The 22002-nt window shown below is 38.3% G+C and overlaps 1 protein-coding gene across 6 annotated transcripts in view; it reads right to left on the bottom strand.

The window, feature by feature from the left end:
* The window catches only part of LOC117236055, a 395835-nt gene that overhangs the window by 87398 nt on the left and 286435 nt on the right, over positions 1–22002 (bottom strand). For all 6 annotated transcript variants that reach the window (XR_004493774.1, XM_033498666.1, XM_033498667.1 and 3 more), the window contains one exon: positions 16199–16309. Coding sequence is in view for 4 of the 6 variants with exons in the window: in XM_033498666.1 (XP_033354557.1) it covers positions 16199–16309 (111 nt within the window). In the remaining 2 variants the exon portion in view is untranslated. The remainder of the gene's footprint in view (positions 1–16198; positions 16310–22002) is intronic.

Here is a 22002-nt window from a genome sequence, read left to right as displayed (position 1 = left end):
CGATATCGGTGATTTATCGTCGCGCATTCAAACCGCGTTTGCGTTTTCACTGGATTACCGTTTGCTGCTGTTAAAATCGATCCTCTTATCTTCCACACGAAATCGAGATGACATAGGTGAACGTTATCGTGAAATATGTTCTGTGCTTTCTAGAAAATTTTGTTTATTGATTCATCTCCTTTTGTGTCTTAGTTTATGCATTTTACTTGATTTTCTTTTAAATAATATGAAAATGCTTGTTTCCAGATAAGAAATTTTATATGTTTTTAATGGCGAATCTACCAAAGATTCGCACTCAGTTTCCTCCTCTAATTGTACAGGGGAAAGTACCAACGGCGACGAGGGTGAAAGTTTTTCGAAGAGCAGCTCGACGTGAAATTTTAATCCAGCTCCGGGAAACTTAAGTCCCCAGTTGCTCGACCCTCGGTTCCAGCCAAGAAGTTGCAAAACGGCAAACAAGAATATTAGCGCGATTATCGACTGTGTGTCGTGGTTTCTTATTCTCAACCACGAGGAGAAAATACAAATCGTTTCCCTTTGCTGCCCGGTTTTCGTTTCCCTTCTCCAATTTTGTTCACAAGCTAACGACGTAGAAAAAATCTATGTCTCTTTAATTCTGCGTTGTCTCGGCCATTTTCCACTCAATTGTGTTTTCCGTGTTGCTAAAAAAGTGTTTTACATTCGAGGAAAATAAGAGAAAATCGCTGTTGTAATGCGTAATCTTCAATCTCGTCTAAAGATTTTCTCAAAACGTTAAAAGTTCTTTTGTTTCTTGAAGCAAAGATAAGTCTGGCTAAGACTACCGATTCATAATTTGTTACGCAAACATACTTGTTTGTCCAAGCTTATTTTTCTCCTTGCCCGATACATCTTCCTCATTCATCTTTCATCTCGATTTCTCTGTCACAACTTTTATATTTTATAATCGGTAGTTCAAACGTTAGAAAACTTCTACAAGGATCTTCCGTTTGTTACTCAAGAAATAAAAGAGCGAAGCCGTAAGCGTTTGACGGATGAGCTTTAAATAGAAACAGCGAATAGACTTTCGACGATGGCGCCGACGTAACCAAGAATAATGAGATAAAATCTGCGAAACGGGTCGTTCAACGGACAGCCTGTCCCGTTGCGACGAATTCTCTCCATTTGTCGCGGAATAACACGGACGATCGTTAATCAGCGACGATTAATAATCGAGCTGTTGCGTCCGAGTAAAAGGACATTCAAGTATTACGTAACTGCAAAAGAAGAAGACATTGACCGGACTTAACTCGCGGAGGATGGTGATTAATCGATAAACGGCTGCAACTAACTTTCTTCGACGATTTATGCCACTTACGGTAAATTGATCGATCCCTCTTGATGAACGATGATTAATGACGTTAACGAAAGCTCGTCTATCCTGTTCGGCTCCAACGAATATCTTTTTTTCTTTCTTCTTTGTTTCTTCTCTTCTCTTTTTTGTCCCGCGAAATAATATTTAATAACGTATTCCATGTCGTCGTAGCCCGTTGTCGGCTTCTCCCCATCAATCAACCCTGATATTTTACGCGCGAAAATTGACTCCGGAATCGTCTTAATTGGCGGACGCGAAAGGGGTACACGGCCGTTCAACAATGATAAATTGCGTCTGCTCCGAGCAGTTTCTCTACGATGAATCCCCGCAGCACCTGACGTAACGACTGCTCGCGTAGAAATTGCGATCCTAGTGTCGTCAAGAGCTTTTAAATCTTCCTTCGACCAATGGCTAGTTATATCGTGCGCTTCAATTTCGTTACGTTCGTCCGTCAATTTTTCATCGACTGCTTGGGAAACTAACTAACGACGAACTATTTTTTAATCTCCTATATCTCAAACAGATACTTCCAAGTTTTTTAAATTAACCCTTTGTACTCGAGGACTTTTTCGGTCGGGCGTAGCAGCTACTCCGTATGATTTAGCGTAAAATGATTTTATATACAAATTAACTTACAGGAACATTATATTCTAATAATTTATCTATATTTACATCTCTGAAAATATGATTTTCCAATATTAATTTCTGTATTTTTTTGTATGATAATTTATAAAGCATTCACAAAGATGCATTCTTGAATATAATTGATCTCATTTTTCAACAGTTCAAAATTAAGTTCATCTTCATCTGAGCCAATTTCATTTTCGCAATCCATTTTTTAGGGTTTCTAAACTATAATACTTTTGCCATGATCGTCGAATCCGAACTAACGTTGGAGACATTGTCCGAACCATAGTTTCGGAAGAATTTGAGCATAAATATTTCATCTCCATCTTTAAAGTGGAACACTTCACACTCCATATCAAACAATATAAAGAGCTAAGGAACCAATTTACGAACCAATATTGCACTCTCAACAATTGGAGATATCGAAATCTAGCATAAACAGGGACTTTTACGTCGCGTGGCACATTCCGTGCGCCGTCTTTCATTGTCATCAGAAGCCTTCAATATACCTAAAGAACAACCATTAACAGAATCTTCTTAACGAAATCTTCAATCCTGTAAGTATTTTCTGTTTATGGCTGGTACTTAAAATAGTCCTTGGGTTTATTATTCTCTCTTAAAAATCACGAAGAAAGCGAGTAGTTACCTAACAGGAAAAACGAATATTTGTCTAACGGAAAAGCTGGTTTTTCCCATGAACAAAATCACCCACGAGCCACGTTGGTAGGAGGTTTCCTCCTCATATCTTCACTCATTAACGTGGGCCATAACCAATGGGCATCGCGGATAGTTGCCCTCACTTTCCTGACGAAAAGTGTGAATAACGAATCCGCGTTCTTCGTTCAAAGGGAACACCCATACCGAGCTTTCCCCCGTAATAACATACGAACGAATAGTCAGTTAAAACCAGTTCGAGTTAAAACACAGTTCAAGGAACAGAAGGAGTCAGAAGTCAAGTCAGCAGAATCACCAAGTCGAAGACAGTCAATCGACAGAAAATAGATCATCACAGTCGCCAATACGAAACGAGTCTCAGGTGGTACTCATTTGTAGTTTGTCATTCCACATACGTAACCTTGTATCACATTGAAGTTGTTGGATCTTTGAAAATATATGTTAACCTGTTAATATCAGCGTTATATTCATTCAACCACCCCTATTATCATAACCGAAATAAGGGATCGAACGATTCGTGGCGTCGATTATTCAAATCGTAACGGGAATTTACGACTCCCGTTGGCGCGCTTATTCGAGATCGCATCTCCCCGCGAACGGTCGAAAGTTCAGGGACTGTAGCCTCTCGCTCGCCACTGGAGTTGCAGCGCGGAACGTCGTGGTGATTGAGATTCGCCTCTCGAGTGCAAAGGGTTAAGAAGATTAGAGGTATTTTCCAAGATGTAGTAATTGGGTACGTGATATAAATCATGCATTTAATGTGATATAAAAAATAAACAATTGTAGCATCGTATTTCAATTGAAGATCGTGCACGCCTGAGAGGAGATAGCATGAAAGAAACGAGGATATGATAAGTGAACGAATAGGTATGTGACCAGCTGTATATACAATTACGTAAAATATAGCGAACAAAGAACAAGAGAGATAAGTTCGTCGTAACGATATTTAAAAGTCATCAAAATATTCCCTTCTCCTTTTTGATATGAATTATTAATGTTGAATATATAGTACATTTGTATTGTACGCGCGAGAGTGAGGGAACGTAGAGCGAAAACATACACAAGTATGTATCCCCTCCATACTATGTATGTAACGTTGTATGATGACCTAGTTGAGAAAAAAGGGGATGCAGTGTAAAATCTCGTGCCCTAGGCTTCCGGCGAGTAGCCCACGTGGTGAGCGAAGTTATGTGAATATTAGAATAAAATTATTTGTAATACCTCTCCAAAGTCCTCTCCATACTTTAACAATTAAGAGATACTTTCTCAGAATCGCGGGATTTCTCGTCCACATGTAACATTTGAGTCAATAGCACACATAATCTGAAAGTATGCACCGACTCGAATCTTACTTGTCGTACGCAATGCGTTAAATATGCGTATTAATATGTTAAATCATCCTAAAACTCATTCCACCTCGCACGCCAAACTCGCGCTACGCAAAACGAGGTATTCATCTCCTAAAACGTATCAACCAGAGGTTCAAACTTTACTAGGGAGCGTATCGTCCCCGTCGAAATCACTGTCAACGATTAACCCCGTGGGGAAGGCGTTCGAGATAAAGATCACGGGAAGATCTTTGCCACCGTGGAAACTTCGAAACTTTCCCCGGTTCTTGGTCATCGTTCTCGCGACGTTTAATCGATAATCGTTAAGGAATCCGAGCGAAAGGAGAAGAACGGTATATACAGGAGTTGAAAAGCGGCGTTCGTTTATAGGTAGGCTGGTTCCCGCGGGAATGAATGACTGATGAGCGTTCTCCTCTCGTTCCCTCGTCTCTCTGTCAGCCCCTCTGCCAGCCACGGCCAACAGCAATTCTAAGATTCACTTTGCGGAGACGCGCGAGATAAATTGCGGCCGCATGCAAATATCCGCGATACGTCAACGCCATCGCGGTGACTCGTTATACGCGTGCCGCGTGAAAACGACGCCATTATGGCATACCATTGTTAACACGAGCAACCAACGACGCGACACGGTGATAGGCGATCGCGATTTGGCTACGTCGAACAAGTGGTTCAGACTGGTGAAAATGTTGGCATGCGTGAGCCACGGCTGCTTCCATGTAATGTGAGGTACTACCTTGTTAATGGATCGATCCGCTCGTTCGTTAGGAGAATATAATTGTTTAAGGGATTGTTTTATAGCAAATTTATTATTTTATATATTGCCGTTGTAATGATAGAAGTATTAGAAATTTGATGTGTATGAGTCGTTTCAATTTGAATATTTTAGTTAATTTAAACATCGATCGTCATCGGTGATCATGATAGTATTCAGTGTGTTAAGATCAATGTTGGAATCGGTTAGAGCTAGATCTGTGCAAGTTACACACGGGAATTACAATGAAGAAACAAAACGCACGATCCAAATTAAGAAATGAAGGGCTAAATTAAAAAATTGCGATACTAACATAAACGAAAAATATAAACCATGTTTATATTTTACATTACACTACTTTATATCCTTACAATACTACTTTGCACACTTTATACCACCTATCTTCTGAGCATTTCAAATCAAATACCACTCGAGATGAACTATAAATAAAACTAAAACAAGAAGTTACTAAAGATGTAGTAAATCTAATCTAGCCAAGCCAATACCAAACTCAAATAAGTTCTTTCCTTTCCTTTCTTATCCTCCGAGTAATATAATTTTGCAGTAACTTCATATTTTATAGCTACATAGTTTTTAGGAAAATGTCTTCTTTATTATAAGTAGCAATGAAACTCACATGTACATCAGGCAACAGAGTTTCGTTGGAAGATTAGAAGCTTCGTCCGCAGGGCGGAACCGCAGAGCACGCGGGGCAACATCCGGTTTACGCCCCCGCAGACGAGCCGCGGTGTAATAATGATTATCCTGTCGTCCTGCGCATTAAAGTTACGACTTCCCTTCGCCGTCAGCGGTTCCGACTCTTGCGTATCCTCCTTAGCTCCATGGGGACCGCATCACTCATTAACGGAAGATGAATTCATTTCTTCGATGATGTATGAGACACCTTCATTTATTTCGATCGGGAAATTTAATGTTCTGGACTTGACGGATGAGTACGCATTGATCACGCACGTGCGTGCTCCAAGAGAATGCTTGTGTTACCGTCACACCGATATACATTTCATCATCTTCTTGTTAATCTTCGTGATCCCTTGAAGTTTCTGGGTCATTTATCACCTTCATTTTGTAGCGATTTACAGAAAGCGATCTAATATTTGAATTTATTTGCGCGTGGCAAAATAATTTGACGTCTGGAGAGGCTGAGAACGTTACTTCTACTTTCTTTTTACTTCCTATTTGGTTTAAGTCACCTTTATTTGCAATTGTAGCTGTACTTTTAAATTTCCCTCGTATAAAGAAAACTTTTCCTACAATTTACCATCAACGTTAAACCGACAAGAACTGGAATTTTCACGAATAAATACTACGAACGATAAAATCTATCACGAAAATATTAACTGTCCATCAGTCCGCGAATTTTGATAAATCGTCGCCACTCAAACATCCATTGCCTTGCTATGTTCCTATTTGTTTTTAATACACTTTAATACATCGAGTTTGAATAGCAAACAGCGAGAAACAATTTGAAACGGATTGAAAACGGAAGAAAAACAGCGATATAGTGGACGATGGCCAAACTACGTCACCGCGTATGATTGGCGTTCATAAACGTAACAATGAACAATGTGAAACGATAATAGGCGAAGAGCGCGTAACTATAGATCAGAAGTAAGGTCCAAGTTGCTATTGTATCAACGACGAGATAGTACATATATACATGTTCCTCTTACAATACTGACCAAAAGTTTCGTACAACTATGCAGAGCTGAAAAGAAATCTAGCGAGACAGAAGAGGGATAAGAATATCCTGTTTGTTTTACATGTCAAGTGACATAATTAATAAACCATTTCGGTTTATAATACGCTAGAGTCGAGGTAAGTTTAATACGCCAGAGATCGAGGTAGTCATATTGTATATTTGTATATTGTGGGAATAAACAAAGCAAACAGCTTTTTCTTTTTATCTATAGACCTAGTAGCTGTAATATGGTCAAAGGAATCGTTAGCCACTGAGAGTTGACTATATAAAACATCACTAATGTTACCTTTGTTTATTCGTAAAATTAAGTAATTTTTACAGTTGCGCAATAGGAGATTATTAACTTATAAATTTTTTAATTTAAATTATTAATTTATAAGTAACTAAAATCTACCAGCGCCTAATCCATCATGAGTATTATGATCAATCGAACTCGTATTCCATTCGCTCATCTTTTTCCCAATTTTGCAGAATATAAAAATTTCTATTTCTTTTCTTTTTTTTTTGTAATATTCTAATCACGAATTTATCGAAATAAAGAAGATTGCCATTGATATCTGTGATATTAATATTTGAATTAGTAATAAAGATTAGCAGGAGTTTTAATATAGGTAGAGTTGTAAAGGTAATTCCAAACTTTTGGTCCGTAGTGTATGGACATATGGATGTGCGTGTACGTGTAGATGTGTGGCGCCGTCGCGACGGGTGGCTTTCCACTTCGAAAAGCCCAGAAGCTGTAGCACATAGACGCAACAACGACGAAGACAGTCGAAGCGACAGGTTCTTTAACCTTTACGGGGAGGAACCTTTATTGGAAGCAAATTGCGAGCCACGGCGATCTCGAGCAAGCTTGGACGAACGTTATCGATCACGTTGGAACGAGAACGGCGCTATGGTTGATTTTATGTTCAATAAAGATTAGAACGCCTGTAGGGAACGACGCTTTGCCAACGATTCTCGTCTCAGATACGGGGAAACGAAATGATACGACGTAAGTTTGTTGACTAAAGGGTGGTCATTGTATCAAATTTGTATTTTTTGTGCGTACATGATTTGTTTCCATACGATGGATAAATGGCATGGGATAACTACCTTGAATTTGTACTATTAAGGATATTATATTTCTAAGTGGCGATCTATGATTAACAAATACTAGTCAATTATTGTCGAATTCAAATACGTGTTTAATACACTGCGGTAGATCAATAAACTTTATATATGAACTTCAGTTATATAAATTATTTATCTTTCAACAGATTTATATCAGCGCGGTTTTACCGTATTCAAAGCAATTGGAGGATCATCCTTTCGTATCATCATGATTTCTATATTCAACTCTAGTGCTTATACATTGTTTAAAAGGAATACCTTAAAGCCAGTCTGCATCACACTTTTATACGTATTTCCATCTATCAATCTCCTAAACGTCGTTTCGATTAGTTAAATAGAACTAAATATAGTGTATATAATATATAATGTGTAATATAGTGTAGCGACCTTTGAATTGTTTCGAGCAATTGTCTGTTAATTGAGCCTGTTTCAAAGAAATACTTTCGATTGCACGATTCCAGCATCCCTTAAGAACATGGCGGTTCTCCGAGGATGGCTGTACGCTGGACGATTTTTAGATTAGGTTCTTCCGTGCAGCTGCGTACACGTCCTTAACAGTGCAGAGTAGGTTTGAAAAACCAGAGCAGGCACATGGGTACGTGGTCAGGTTGCAAGATTCCAGCAGAAAGCTGATGTATGTGGACGCGGCGCGCGGTCTGAAAGGGCCAGAGATAAACTTAATTGAATGGCTGGGTCCCGGCGTGAACTGCCGTTTTGTCGTCCGGTTTTCCTCGTTTCTGGTCGGAATCGTAGCGACGCGCTTCCCTATCGGGGTGATTTACGCCGGCCTGGACCGGATCGCGTCTACTAAACGCTTCGGATCTTGTAGGTTATAAGGCGGCTGGGAAAAGTCCTGGTACACGTGGACCGTGTCTCCGCCGTTCGATTCTTCTCGTCCGAATAGAAATCCCCTGCTAATGGAATACGTCCAAGATCCACAAGATCGTCCAATAGATCGCGCACTTTCTCACCCTGTTTAGCTGATTGCCACGTGCTGTAGGCATTACTCGGGGGATCGAGCTGGGTGTACCAGGAAGAGTAAAAGGTTGAAGAATACAGAGTGGAGCTTGAGTTTTTTTTTTGGAGAGAATGCGGTATTTTCGTAATGGAATATTTAGATGTTTATGCAAGAGTATTTAAAATCGAGTGATCGAGCACTTGGGGGATTACTAGGATTCTACAGGGAGTTGAGATCTTTGGTATTTTCGTAGTTCAATATTCTGGTAATTTAACGTTTCGGTAGGTATCTGTTGTTAGATGTTCGAGTATTAATTGGGATAGATGAATATTTAGGTACTTGTGTACCCTTAGATATTTGAAACTGGAATGCTTAAGTACTTAGATATTTGTAATAATTTGGATACTCGAGTGTTTTTACGTACTTAAGTGTTCGATACGTATATACTATTTACACTGTTGCACTTAGCACTGATACGTTCAACACTGCTTCGTCTAACACTGTTTGAGACATTCTGGAAAGAGCCGTGTGCAGAAGGGAAAGAAGACACGTAGTTATATAGTTAGATACTTCAATATCTTATAGTTGTTGATATATTACGCTTTTTCGATACTACATTTTGGCTATGGTAGAATAATTTATCAAATAATAACATCGGCGAATTAACAACTTAAAATTGTAAGCTATGGACTTCTGATATACAAAATTTAATTTCAGTAAATGGATCTACTGTATCTTCTATTATACTTATGCAGTAAATCTGCCTCTATATTCAATAATTTATCGTCCTAGTGATATAATAAAACTATATATTGTAGCTACAAAATTTTAGCAGTCAACATGGATTTATATTTTTGTAAAGCGTTTTAGAATTTATTTTAGCCATTTTTTGTTGTATACCTTTTACCGTTTTACAAAGACAATTTTGAACTCAATTCTTTTATGGTTTCTATTCGTTCAATGAAGTATTGACAATGAAAAAGAATCGAAAACATTTTTAGAAAACGCGATCGACGATTTCTGTTACTTTTACAACCCTGGCGTGTTTCGGTGCAAATGGTTACGTATCTTATCTGTCCCCTATACTATACGATACTTCCAGTTCCTTCCTTTCCATTTCGCCGGTCCATTTCACCGTTCGTAAGTTCATTTTTCCGTGATATCGTCCACCTCGTGCGTAAAACGGCCATTCGGATCTACTCGAATTTCGAGCTTGTCCATAAAGTCGCTGTAAAGCACGGAAATAGGAGCCAGTTCTTTTCGGATAAGAGACATTCCTTCCAACGACTGACCTAGTTTTCACAGATATCTACGATCTCGATGGAGAATTGTGTTTCTTTTTTTTTCAACGATAGCGATCCGTATGGTTGGAGATAGGGATTCGTGCAAATATAACTTTACCCTCAAACTTTTATCTCAATTGGCTTAACTTTTGCTCGTTGGAGCTTACTGGCAACATTACTCGATCTACTAAAGCCATTCTGGAAAAGGTATTTCACTATTCTTTTTCCGTGAAATATATTTTGGTAAAATTTATTCTCTATTAATACATTAATACATTAATTACAGTGTCTTACTTTATTTCTTTCTTATATCTTCGATTATATATAAGCTCGCTAATATAAAATTTGTCTATTTGTATATCGTAACATATTTCATAAAAGATCTTCTACTACGTTTATTATTATTCTTTTTTCGTTTATTATTTTTATTTTTATTATTCTTATTTTAGAATATCTTTTCAGTAAAATTGATTTCAACCGAGTAACGTTGACTGACTTTACTTTTTATGTGTCCTTCAAAGCTTACTAATATACAATATTTGCATTTCAATATTTCCACAAGTTTCATTATAGATACTTCTACAGATCTTCTAATTCTATTAATCGTCAAAAATAAAAAATCTACAACGTTCAAGTTCTCTTTCGCAAACGAGTAATTCTGAATAATGAAGTTGCTGAAAGAACTTCTGCAACTTCGTTAAAAGAGATATTAATCCGTCGTTAGCAGTTGTTCGGCGGAAGTTTCTCATCTGGAAGAAGCAAAAAGAAAAAAAAAGAAGAAGAAAAAGAAGAAAAAATGATGGCTATTGTTCAATGGCAAAGTCGAACATTGAAAAGAGAACGCAGATTCTTGGTTGAACGAAAGCCTCCGGATCAGGCGGCAGTCTGGCACGAAGGAGATTCTGGCTCTCCTTAAACTCACCCTTCGGCCTTATACTTTCCCTTCCGTTCGTGCGGCGTCCCCAACGGTCCTCTCCGTTAGGTTAATGGAACGCATTGCCGCAAACGGCAGGAAAGTTAAGGTCGTTTCCGATTGCAAATGGACCGAAGGCAGATCGCACTGGCGACGGTTCGTCGAATTCGTTGCGTGCCAAGGGGTTCTAAGGGCACGCAGGTATACACATCGAAAAAATCTATCCAGAGAGGAATTTCTGGAGCTGGTTGCCAGCGTTAACGACCATTAAACCGTTTTACTCGGGTTGATGGTTATTGTGTTTGGCAAGGATAGAACAATATTTGTGTGGTCGTGCGCATAGAAATAGCTTCCTCTTTTTCGAATGTTCAGCAAGAAGTTGGGTTTTCTTGGTAGTAGGGAAATAGTAAAAGTGGGACCGTGATACTCTAGGAGCTTCAACCTGTTGCCTTGATGTAGGTACATAGGTGGAAATTGGCGAAATCGAGCGAGAAACGAAGTCTGAAAAACTTTTTTACTTCTTTTTCTTCGTGTTCTTACTTGATAGATCAACCTCTATTTCTGGTGGTCCTGGTTTTTTATGGGTACAATTCCTTCTTTTGGTATCTTTTTTTAGTGCTGCAATTCCCCCCGTTAGCATCTGTGCTTTGTTGTCTTATATGTTAACTTTTTTTTTATTGTCAGTAACTGCTTTTTTGATAACCTTGTGTTGCTTGCAATCCTTGCGTTTTTTTCATACGGCTAGAACCTTTTTCCAATGTAGCAGTTTCATTTTATTTATTTATTTTTATAGCGTTGTTTTTTATTGCTGGCACCTTTTTTCTAAAAAGGTCTTTGCGTTACTAGAATCCTCCCTAGATTCCCCCTCCGCCAAAAAATTACTCTTCCCCACATGAAAACGTGAAAATGTTTCGAAGTGTCAATTTCATCACGGTAGAGCGTGCACCCCATGAAGGTATTACCGAAGGGAAGTTTCTGGGGAGATATATTGTTTCCTATCACTGATCTCGAATAGACATTGTCCACGCAAGTAGTTGGAACCGAGTGCAAAGCCCCTAAAATATTTACGCTAGAGGTGTTTTCTGTGGAACAATTTCGGAAAGAATGACTTTTAGTGACTACTTTCTGACTGATCGTGTGTTAAACATCTACTTTAGACTACTATACATGATATACGATACATAAATATCTGTAATTCATTTATGAATAATATAGAATGAAAATTTCTAACAAGAGCGTCGAATAAAAAATTTGAGAATTCGATAATTTTTTCCTTATGACGCGACGTTAAGTAAAAAATTCGATGATCGTTCAACTTGCATATTTTACGAAATCTACATTGGTCGAAAAGTAATTCTATCATAGGAGGTGCACTGCGTTCACGTTGAATTCCGTTAAAAGAGAAAGTTAACAACAAAAACGAAATTTTCCACGGCAAACGACTCACATAATTGACAATATCGTTGCATTAGCATTTCTCTAAAAATACGCACGTTGCAAATGTCAACCGGGGTGTTTTCTCAAGAGTCTCGAGCTTTCACCTGTCCTCCCTTTCAATTCACTTTCACGGAACGTTGCTTCGCCAAGAATGTGCTTTGTCTTTCTTACTCTTCTTCGTAAAATTCAACAAGCGTGCGTGAATATACTTATATCTCTATCTTTTGATTATCCTCTTCTTTTGACTAATTTGAATCACTCTACGTATCGATAGAAATTTGTAGAAGTTATTTATTTACGTTAATTTGTGTTTGTTGTATTATTCTATAGCAGGCATATTTACAGAAAACAAATGAATCATCTAACACAATATAATTGAAATACTATGAATACTATGAATTATTATGATAGATTATATATTATTGCATTCGCATCAAACCAGCAATTTGTATTCATTTGACGACTGCGTTCATGTAAAATAAATTCTATTCGAATTTAATATTAAATGGGACGCCGATATACAACAACCAGTGCCAATTGTAGTTTACTGCCTTTATTGCTATTACTATGGCAATTAAATAAAAATTAACGTCCCGTATTTTGCATAGAATTAGGTGGTGCACGTTTAATAGCAACCCCAAGAACGTAGAATTATAATCGAATAACATTTCCATTGGATCTGACCCTTTACAATCTCCACCCTAAGCAATTTTATCTCGCAAAGCCAGTATTCGTTACAAATAATAGGCTATTTCCTCGACAACCACTTCGTACACGGCACGCGTGTTACTCGAGTGGCGTTGAAATAAGTTGGAAGCACCATGGCTCCCATCCGTCGCTTTCCAGCAACCCTTTTCTCTGACTTATCGAACAGTGCGGCATGTGGCGCGAAATAACATTTGAAAATTGTAAGACAACATCCGATCTGAATGATAGAATTCGACGTGGTCGAAGAAGGAAAAATAAAAGGGTTATATATAATAAAGATATATGCAGGATATTTGCATTGTGTAATGAAAAAAAAGTATGTACAAAATTTGCAAAAAGCGATATCGTCGTCCTAAACTGACTTCAAATGGTAATGGTGGTAAAAAGATGGAAAATGAATTAATTCGTTTACAGCGAAGTCGTATACCGAATGTTTGTAACGTCTTAAGAGAAAAGAACAAAATTTGACATGAAAGGAAGATAGGGGAAAGAGCAGCAAAATGTATTAACGCGTTTAAGACGATCCTGTAAGAAAAAGAAAGAGAAGTATTTAGTATATTTTGTCAAAGAGATGAGATATTTTGAAAGACAGACAAAGAATTTTCATATGCCTTTTAGGTACCAGGAAAGAAGTTCGATAGCGAAAACTGGTCGGAGAGACAACTCGAAGTTTCGACGTGATTTAGACACGGTCTGAAAATTGTCTGAAAGTATCCCGCGAATTTTTTGCATTCCAGCTTCGAGAGCTATGCGGAAATTCAAATAACTCCGATGAAATTCTCCGGCAAGTTGCGGGAAACTCTCTTACCAACAGTTACCAGGAGACCTCCTTAAACTTCTCTTTTTTGCCTTTTACTTACAAGAACAGCCAGACAAAGAAGAGTCGGGGACGAATGGGTACAAAGGATAATCGGAGATAGCCCGCGAAAAAATAAAAATCAACCGAAAAATGACTTTGTACTATAGATTCTTCCTTAACTTTCTTCCCTTTCAAAAAGAAACTTCGATTTTTTTATCGTTTGTTATATGTATCGCTTCCTCCTACTTCTTTTAAATATATCTAAATTTTATTTAGGAACTATACTCAAAAATTCCAAAAACTCTTTTAATTCTATTTTCTTAACCCTTTTTGATGAATTTATTTTTATGATGGGATTTTAGCCTCAATTGCCTCAAAAATATTCGAAGAACATAACAGCATTTCTAAAAATTACTTTTCTTGCCAATTAAAATCTTGCCAAGATTAATCAACTGGTATCTTGGTGATGCATAACAGTTTGACGTGGATTATTTAATTTTAGAGAACTTGTAATTTATATTTCGTACATCGTGTGATAAAGACGATTAATGGTATTTATCTGCTAAAATATAATATATATATATGTGCACAGATTTAATGATACCGATCAAGGTTTAAAATACTCCAGTTCATTCACCACAGTGAAACATTCGATTACGATCATCTATGATCCAAGTAATCACCTATGAACCGATAAGTTAAAACATTTCACAATGGACACTTTGTTCAGCACTATGAAAAATTCGGTCATAAATTTTCAGGACACAACTTCGCTCGACTTCGCAGCGTTTACTGTTTGATCGAGATCGTCAGTATCAATTTCTCCACGTGCACGGAATTGTTCCGCACAGAGTATCGAAGAGAAATAAATAAATTTAACGCGTCTCTGAGTCAGTCTCCAGATTGGCGTTAACGGAAACTTAACCGAAAGCACATAAATCATGCGAGATTACATTCCGCTGTTGTATTTCCCGATTTTTCCACTCGTTACCCCCGTTTGTTTTTGTCACGATGGTTTATAGGCCTGTTGAAACGAAGGGAAAGGGCTGACGATGTCAGAAACAGACCACGAACGCTGGTCCCGCTCGTGCATCATTTTCCTTCAGCCAGGGCAATTTCCACCGCACCGTTTCGAATGTGAGAAACTCGGAAACGCGAACGGATTAAAAGGGAGTATACGGGATTATCCGGGATCTGCTGGGAATTTATGCGTCTTCGTAAGACGCAGCTTCCTTCGTGCTGTTAGTGAAATCCTAAGGATTTCAGGAGAATCCCGGAGAGTGGCTGTTTCTTGGGAATTTTTCGCGTGGTTTTTCATGTTTTCATGTTTTGCTTTCGCGAAAGGGAAGTGGTAGAGAATTATTGATGAAGATGATTAGCTCTTCGTTCGACATAAAAATCTTAAAAGTTCAAGAGTCACAGAGGGACAAAGAGACAGAGAAAGAATCACACTAAGGTTTCATTCATCTGAATCTGCCAGGAAAAAGATAGAGCCACTTTTACGAATTTTTTAATTTCAGTGCGATGGTTATAAAAAGTATTTGCACACAATTGCATTTGTTGGAGGATCTACATGCTAATTGCCTCAAGTATATTAAATTTCGTATGGCTTAGTATTATCTTTATATAACTAGAAAAATGTGATGTTATGAAAAAGAAACATAGGGCTCAATAGAAAACGCTTCATTGGAAAATAAGGACGCGTAGAAATACTTTTTGTAGTTACTGTACATGATCAGAGCTTAATTCGTTAGAAAAGAGAGATTTATTTTTAAGAGCTGATGAATTGAAAATTCAACTGTTCGTTAATAAATTGCTGTGCGTTAATAAATCGACTGTCGCGTATTCTGCTATTTTCACACAAATCAAATAACATTCCCACAGCGTTTTTAATCTGGAAAAATGATCTTAGGCAGGAGCCCTGCCACAACGGTCACTGTAAATTACCTAATACATTCCAATTGCAGTTAAATTCTCGCGTATCACGAAATAACTGGTCTCTGGATAATCCGCGGAATGGTGCGAGATAATTCAACGGATTCCGCGAGAACTGCAGGTCGCATAAACCAGACGGAAGCGATTACAGGCGTTGCAAGGCAATATCTAAATTACACAACTCGAAATAAATCGCGAGAAAGGAAAGACACGTGATTATAATTAAGCGAACGTTTCACTGAGTTTAACCGAACTCGCGATACGACAACTGCAACTCGTTCGAAGAAGTCTAATCTCTTTCTCTTGATTTTTCACGTCTCACTGGCTTCCTTTAATCAGCACTTTCTTTCGAACGATTAATTGATTTAATTTGTGTAATGGGCAATTGATAATTCAGTTATTGATTTGTATGTTTCCGATAATATATTATATCTTATCTGATCGTGATTACAATGAATCACGAATAAGTTATGCATTGTAAGAATTGTTCGTGAGTTACGTATGTTTGATAGATATGATATTCGATAATGTTTGTAGATAGTCATTGATTGATTATACGATATGATTACTTGAAATCAGAGTCAGTTTTGTTTGACTCACCTTGTTGATCTGTCTTTGCAGCTTCGTAATCGTCGCTCGGTCTCGTTGCGCAGCAAGACGTTCTGCTTGCAACGCCTGTTCCAGTTCTTGTACCCGCTCTTCCAAGCTCTCCTGAAATGGAAGACAATCGTTAGGTACCAACAGACTGCTTAGAATAATTCATTCTGCTCTTAGACTCTTGCATGCAATTGCTTCAGTACTTTAGTACGTTTTTTTTTAACTCAAACAGCTAAGCTTGAATATTTTAATGTCACAGCTGTTAAGTATTTTAGTATTTCGATAATCAACGTAGGGCAAAGCAATGTCGCCGCTACGTGCAACCGTCAAGCAAACTCGAATTCAAATTTTCCGGCTCTCCCCCGACCAGTATAAATAAACGAACGTGACCATAAGAGTTCAGTTATCTAGCAGTTATCAGTTAGTCGAATCAGTCAGTTATCTACGAATATCTACCGAGTATCTGCCGAGTATCTACCGAGTATCTACCGAGTATCTACGAGTATCTACGAGTATCTACCGAGTATCTACGAGTATCTACCGAGTATCTACGAGTATCTACGAGTATCTACCGAGTATCTATGGAGTATCTAGGAGTATCTAGGAGTATTTACCGAGTATTTACCGAGTATCTACGAGTATCTATCGAGTATCTATCAAGTATCTACGAGTATCTACCGAGTTATCGATCAGTTATCAACAAGTTATTAGCGATCTTATTTTGCGACTTATAGACTGTCTTGGCGAATCCGTTAGTACGAGCGTCTTTGCGAACAGTAACTGTATTTATTTATTTAATATTTTAAATATACTTGACGGTTTCAACAGCGAGTAATCTCATCTAATAAATCTCACGATCAACCATCCTACACAAGTCCTCTACAGATATTTTACCGTTCCACTTTAACACTAGAGTTGCTGACGATCAAAGTATGCGAATTTCAAAGCACTTGAAACATCAAACATGAATCATCGGTATCGATGTCGCAAATTATTAAATTAGGTTAATATTAATTCTAATAATTTTAGAATTATTCATAGACCTATATATCAGAGTTACGAATTCATAAGAAAGAGAAGAAAAAATTGTGTGTTTCTCAGTTTGGAAAAACGGAATTCGGCATCTGCGTGTTTGTAATCTCTAAGTACACGTAGAGTGCGATCTCTCGAGGAACTTTAAGCCCCTGTTAAGGCAGCTTAAAACTCGAGCAACAGGAATTACGCGGGAGAAGGAAATCCTGCTGAAAGTTACAGGGAAAGTTTCCAGTTCCGTTGCGTTTGTGGCCGCGAAAGTTAATTGAGAAACGCTCGACCGTAAGCTTCCGATCTATGCGCGATTCAGAACCCAATCGTTGGTCAACTTGTTCCATGAGATAACATTTTAGAGTTTGAACTTCGAGCGAATAGAACTTCGACTGTCGTTCAGTTTAAGAAACGATTTTTAATTGCTAGCCCGACATTGTAATAGAAGATACAACATTACTTGACAATTGAATAATAAAATAGAATTGTTGTGAATAGGCGATTTGATAGTTAAAATCGATATTTTGTGATATTTTCTGATACATTCCGTCATACAGTTTTCAGCTTAAATATGGATAGAATTATCGAAGAAAATTTTCATAAATTTTGCATATTTTAATCATCGGTGAAAGCTCTTAACGACGGTTTTGATGTAATATTTTCCGTTTTAACCTGTTAATCATCCCTTAAATAGATCGAAAAACTTCAAGGATATTATATAATAAAAGTAAAAATTAATATACATAATTTTCTATTACATTTTAGTTCTTACAAATCGCCGCGCTAGTTCTTAAGTGATTTAACCGCATTTATTAAATAAATGTAATTAATCAATCCGCATACGTCTCATTAACATAAAGAATACAATAAAAAAGATATTCAGTTCTAAGCCTTAACACCACACGATAGAATGGTTAAGAAATAAAGTGATTAAATGTATTTACATTACAAGTATATTCCAATTCGTCTTTAAGAAATGCGAAACGACACATAAAAAAGTAAGACGCCGCAAATAAAGAAGCTATTGCATCTGACAAGATACTTCTGTCAAGTTATTAACAAATTGATACACCGATCTGATCAACGCGGCAAAAACAATTTCACAAACCTCGTCAAGAACGCTCGACCCGCCTTCCACCTCTAAAATTCACTAAATTCGAAGAATCTCAAAACTTCCTCGATCCCAATTAAAATTTCCAATCTTCCCGCCCAAGTTCCCTACCAGCCAGGTTCAAGTGCACCGCGCGCTCCAACCGCCCAGAAAAATTCCATCATCTAAAGAACACCTGAGAAGTCACGTCCGAATCGTAAAGCCAGCTGTCCTCAAGGTCTCCGCATAACCACCCTTTTCACTTTTCGCCCCGGTAACCCCTGTGCGCGGTGCAATAATAACGGCACCGCCCTCGCCTAATTTACGTCTTCGAGCGGGTATTTCCGATTATCAAAAGCGCTCATTCAGTTGTGCTCGAACGGAATGCTAATGAACATTGGGCCTCGAAGGGCTGTTGGTCGCGATTTGACCATAAGTATCGGTACGATCTATTAGATTCGAGGCGACGCCGACGGTTTCAGGGGCCCTCGAGCCAGGCAACGACGTTTCGCGCCCGTGCGCCGGTCCACGCGAAGGGATGATTCGTATGCCGGTGCACGTAGCTGCAATTCACCCTTTCCAACCCCTCCCAGCTCGAGTCCACGTTTTGCTGCTCCACGAGCACGCTTGGCTATTGTTTGTCGCGAACCAACGAAATTATACCGGGTGTGCCGCGTGTCTACGACCACCGTTCCACGAGGACAAATAAGAAGCTTCAGCGATTCTTTTTTATATGTTCCATTCGTTACTCTGTGTGCTTAGCAAGGGTATGAGTTTTTATGCGATACGAAGCGTGTAAAAGTAGAAGAAGGGCGGAGGTTTGAAAATTGTAGTTGCTAATAAATGATTATGAAAATTATTTTAGTTTGTAACTATTGTACACAGCTGCCCCGTTTTTGTTCGTTTTAATTCTTTGAATTATCCTTGTAGTCTTTAAACTGAACATTTTAATGACTGTTTAAGAAGATTTGTTGAAAATTTGATAACGTATATAAAGTTTTTCGCGCTATGAATCGAAAGTAGAAATGTAATTGGAGAAAAATGCAGTTAAATCGTAGAAGTGTGTACGTTTGCGAGAGAGTTTCATTTGTTTCGGATTAATTCGTAATACACCCTATATAAACAGGCTGGGGTAGGTTTCCTTGTTGGCTCGCGTATACTTGTAAATCTGTATTAAAGGGTTCCTAGAATGACCATGGTTGACATTATCGGGAAAGTATTGGTTTCCCTTGGATTTATGGCGTGTACTACGCTGTGAATAATTATGAGTCGGCAAGACCAGAACAAACAAGAAAAGATTTAAGGCTTGGCCAACCCTCGCTGTAATTTTTGTCTGGCTTCGAGTTGTATATCACCCTTTGTTCCCTTTTCCCCGAATTTCCCCTAAAATATTTGATTCTTTATCGCTTATCCATTAACGCATTACACGAAATACTATTTTCGAGTACAACTTGCCAAATTAATGTTTCAATCTCACCAATTTTCACACAATAATATCTTTCTTAATTAAATATCCTATCAACCATCTCGAAACTGAAGTAAGTTTTCTTGTTCTCCATTCAATTTAGGCTACCCAATTGTTATTTCTTAACAATCTGCATAATATAACTTCACTTGAAAGACAAAGAACAAGGGAGCTTCAATCTTTTCGATGCACCTTGAAAAATAAAACGAATCCCAAAAGAGAAGCAGAGATCTCTGTTCATATTGTAAAACTTTACGGATATGCTTGCCATAATTATTATACAAATTTCGTTGCGATCACGTAACTTGTGCGTCTTGCATTCACATCAGTGAACCTGTTAAACTCCGTCATCTATCTCTAATTCCACCGACATTTCAAGAATTCCTTCGCAGATGCTCAAGTAGAATGCTTTCTTTGAAAGATCCTCGTCTTTCTTCGCATTCCTTCATAATTAATTAAATCCATCGGATCTCTGCAACGAAGAAAGATACTTGTTTCCTTGGTCTTTCAGGTGCACCATGAAGAAAGCTGGCGCAATTATAACAAGCCAACCCCTGTGTAACTGGCCCTTGTCTCGCGTTCACCCTACACTATGGACGAAAGGGCGTCACCATTGGAAGACCCATAGAATTAGTACAGGGACTTCCGGGACGTCATTTAGAGTATAGAACCGCGACGATGAGGCCACTCTATATGCAGAGATTCCGTTAAATTGCAAACGTCCATTTTCCAAGGTCGGAAGAGGATAGATAAAGGTGAACGGGAACAAGGGTAAGGTCCCGTGCACGCCGCCCTCGAGTAATCAGACGGTTAACTCGATCCTGTGAACGTTTACGGGACGACAGCCCGAGCCGATTTTCTTGTGCCCCGAAGAGAAAAGCCTGTGACTACGCTCGTATCTTCTCGTCGATGGATCTTCTCCTCGGGGAATGTTAATTTCGACCGAATGAATTTATTCGACTCACTGAGAAAAGATTAAATCGCGCTCGAACGACTCGTTGAGATCGTTATGAAAGACATCGATCGAATGGAGTCAGTTGGCATGCAGCTGCCTCTTATTGCTAAATGAAAGCAGAATTCCGATGGTGATTGGTTTTCTGGTTGATTATTAGGAAATAGAAGATTTTTCTGACCATCTTAGGGATTCGATCTGTGTAAAGTTTCTGTAATTTCGAACTCCACGTGTAACTTGTAGTTTTCTGAATCGAGACAAGTTCGCCAAATTTTATGTGTCACGTCCTCTAGAAGAATTTGTTGTTTCTATTTTATTTGCGTGTAATTATTACATGTAATTATCATTTGTCTTCGTTCATATAATGAATATAAGAACAGAACGAATTTATGTTACACTCCAATACTTATACAGGGTGGTTGGTAACTGGCGGTACAAGCGGAAAGGGGGTGATTCTATGCGAAAAAAGAAGTCGAAAATATAGAATAACAAATTTTTTTTATTTTTCTTTTTTTAATTTTTCCATCGAGACAATGATCTACAGTGAGGTCCGTTATAACGAGCGAAAATTCAAAGTCGATTTTCTCGAAAACAAAGCCCCAAACGAAAAATTTTTATTCTACATTTTCGACTTCTTTTTTCGCGTATAATCACCCCCTTTCCGCTTGTACCACCAGTTACCAATCACCCTGTATATTACGTTTCTAAAATTTCCATGATTATCATCGTTAATCACTTTTATCACTTCGTCTGAGAACGTACACGAGAAGTATTCAATATTAGTAGAAGTACTTCGAAAAGTAGCAAGACTATCCTTTTGTATGATAATAAACAAAATCCAAAACAAAATAGATAAGTAGATACATAGATATGTAAAAGGTTAAACAAGAAATTGAAGTTCCAGTACTTTTTCACGCAAACGTACGAACTTCTCTTTTATTTCCGATTAATTAGCCCTATTTGTTTCGCGCACAAACAGATTATGTACTTTACCATAATCGAGGATTCTTTCACCATTTACAGCACGTAACAGAAACGAACTGGATACGAGAGAGGCGCCGTCTATTTCGAGACGGAGCAACGAGAACGAACTATTCAAACGGTCGTGTTTAGGCAAGATCTTGATTTAAGGGTGTTTCGTGTCTCGTTGAGACGCGTCGGGCCGAGCAGCTGTTAGTTGAAATTACGATCGTTTCGCGTTCGTCCAGGGGTGGGAGTCGAACACGCAGCTCTCGGCCAAAGCGACGCTGGCGTCGGGAAATTTGCGCCGACATCGC

The sequence above is a fragment of the Bombus vosnesenskii genome, unplaced genomic scaffold (assembly GCF_011952255.1).
Source record: "Bombus vosnesenskii isolate JDL3184/JDL3185 unplaced genomic scaffold, Bvos_JDL3184-5_v1.1 scf7180000013339, whole genome shotgun sequence".
NCBI lineage: Eukaryota > Metazoa > Arthropoda > Insecta > Hymenoptera > Apidae > Bombus > Bombus vosnesenskii.
This window is presented reverse-complemented; position numbering and strand designations above follow the sequence as displayed.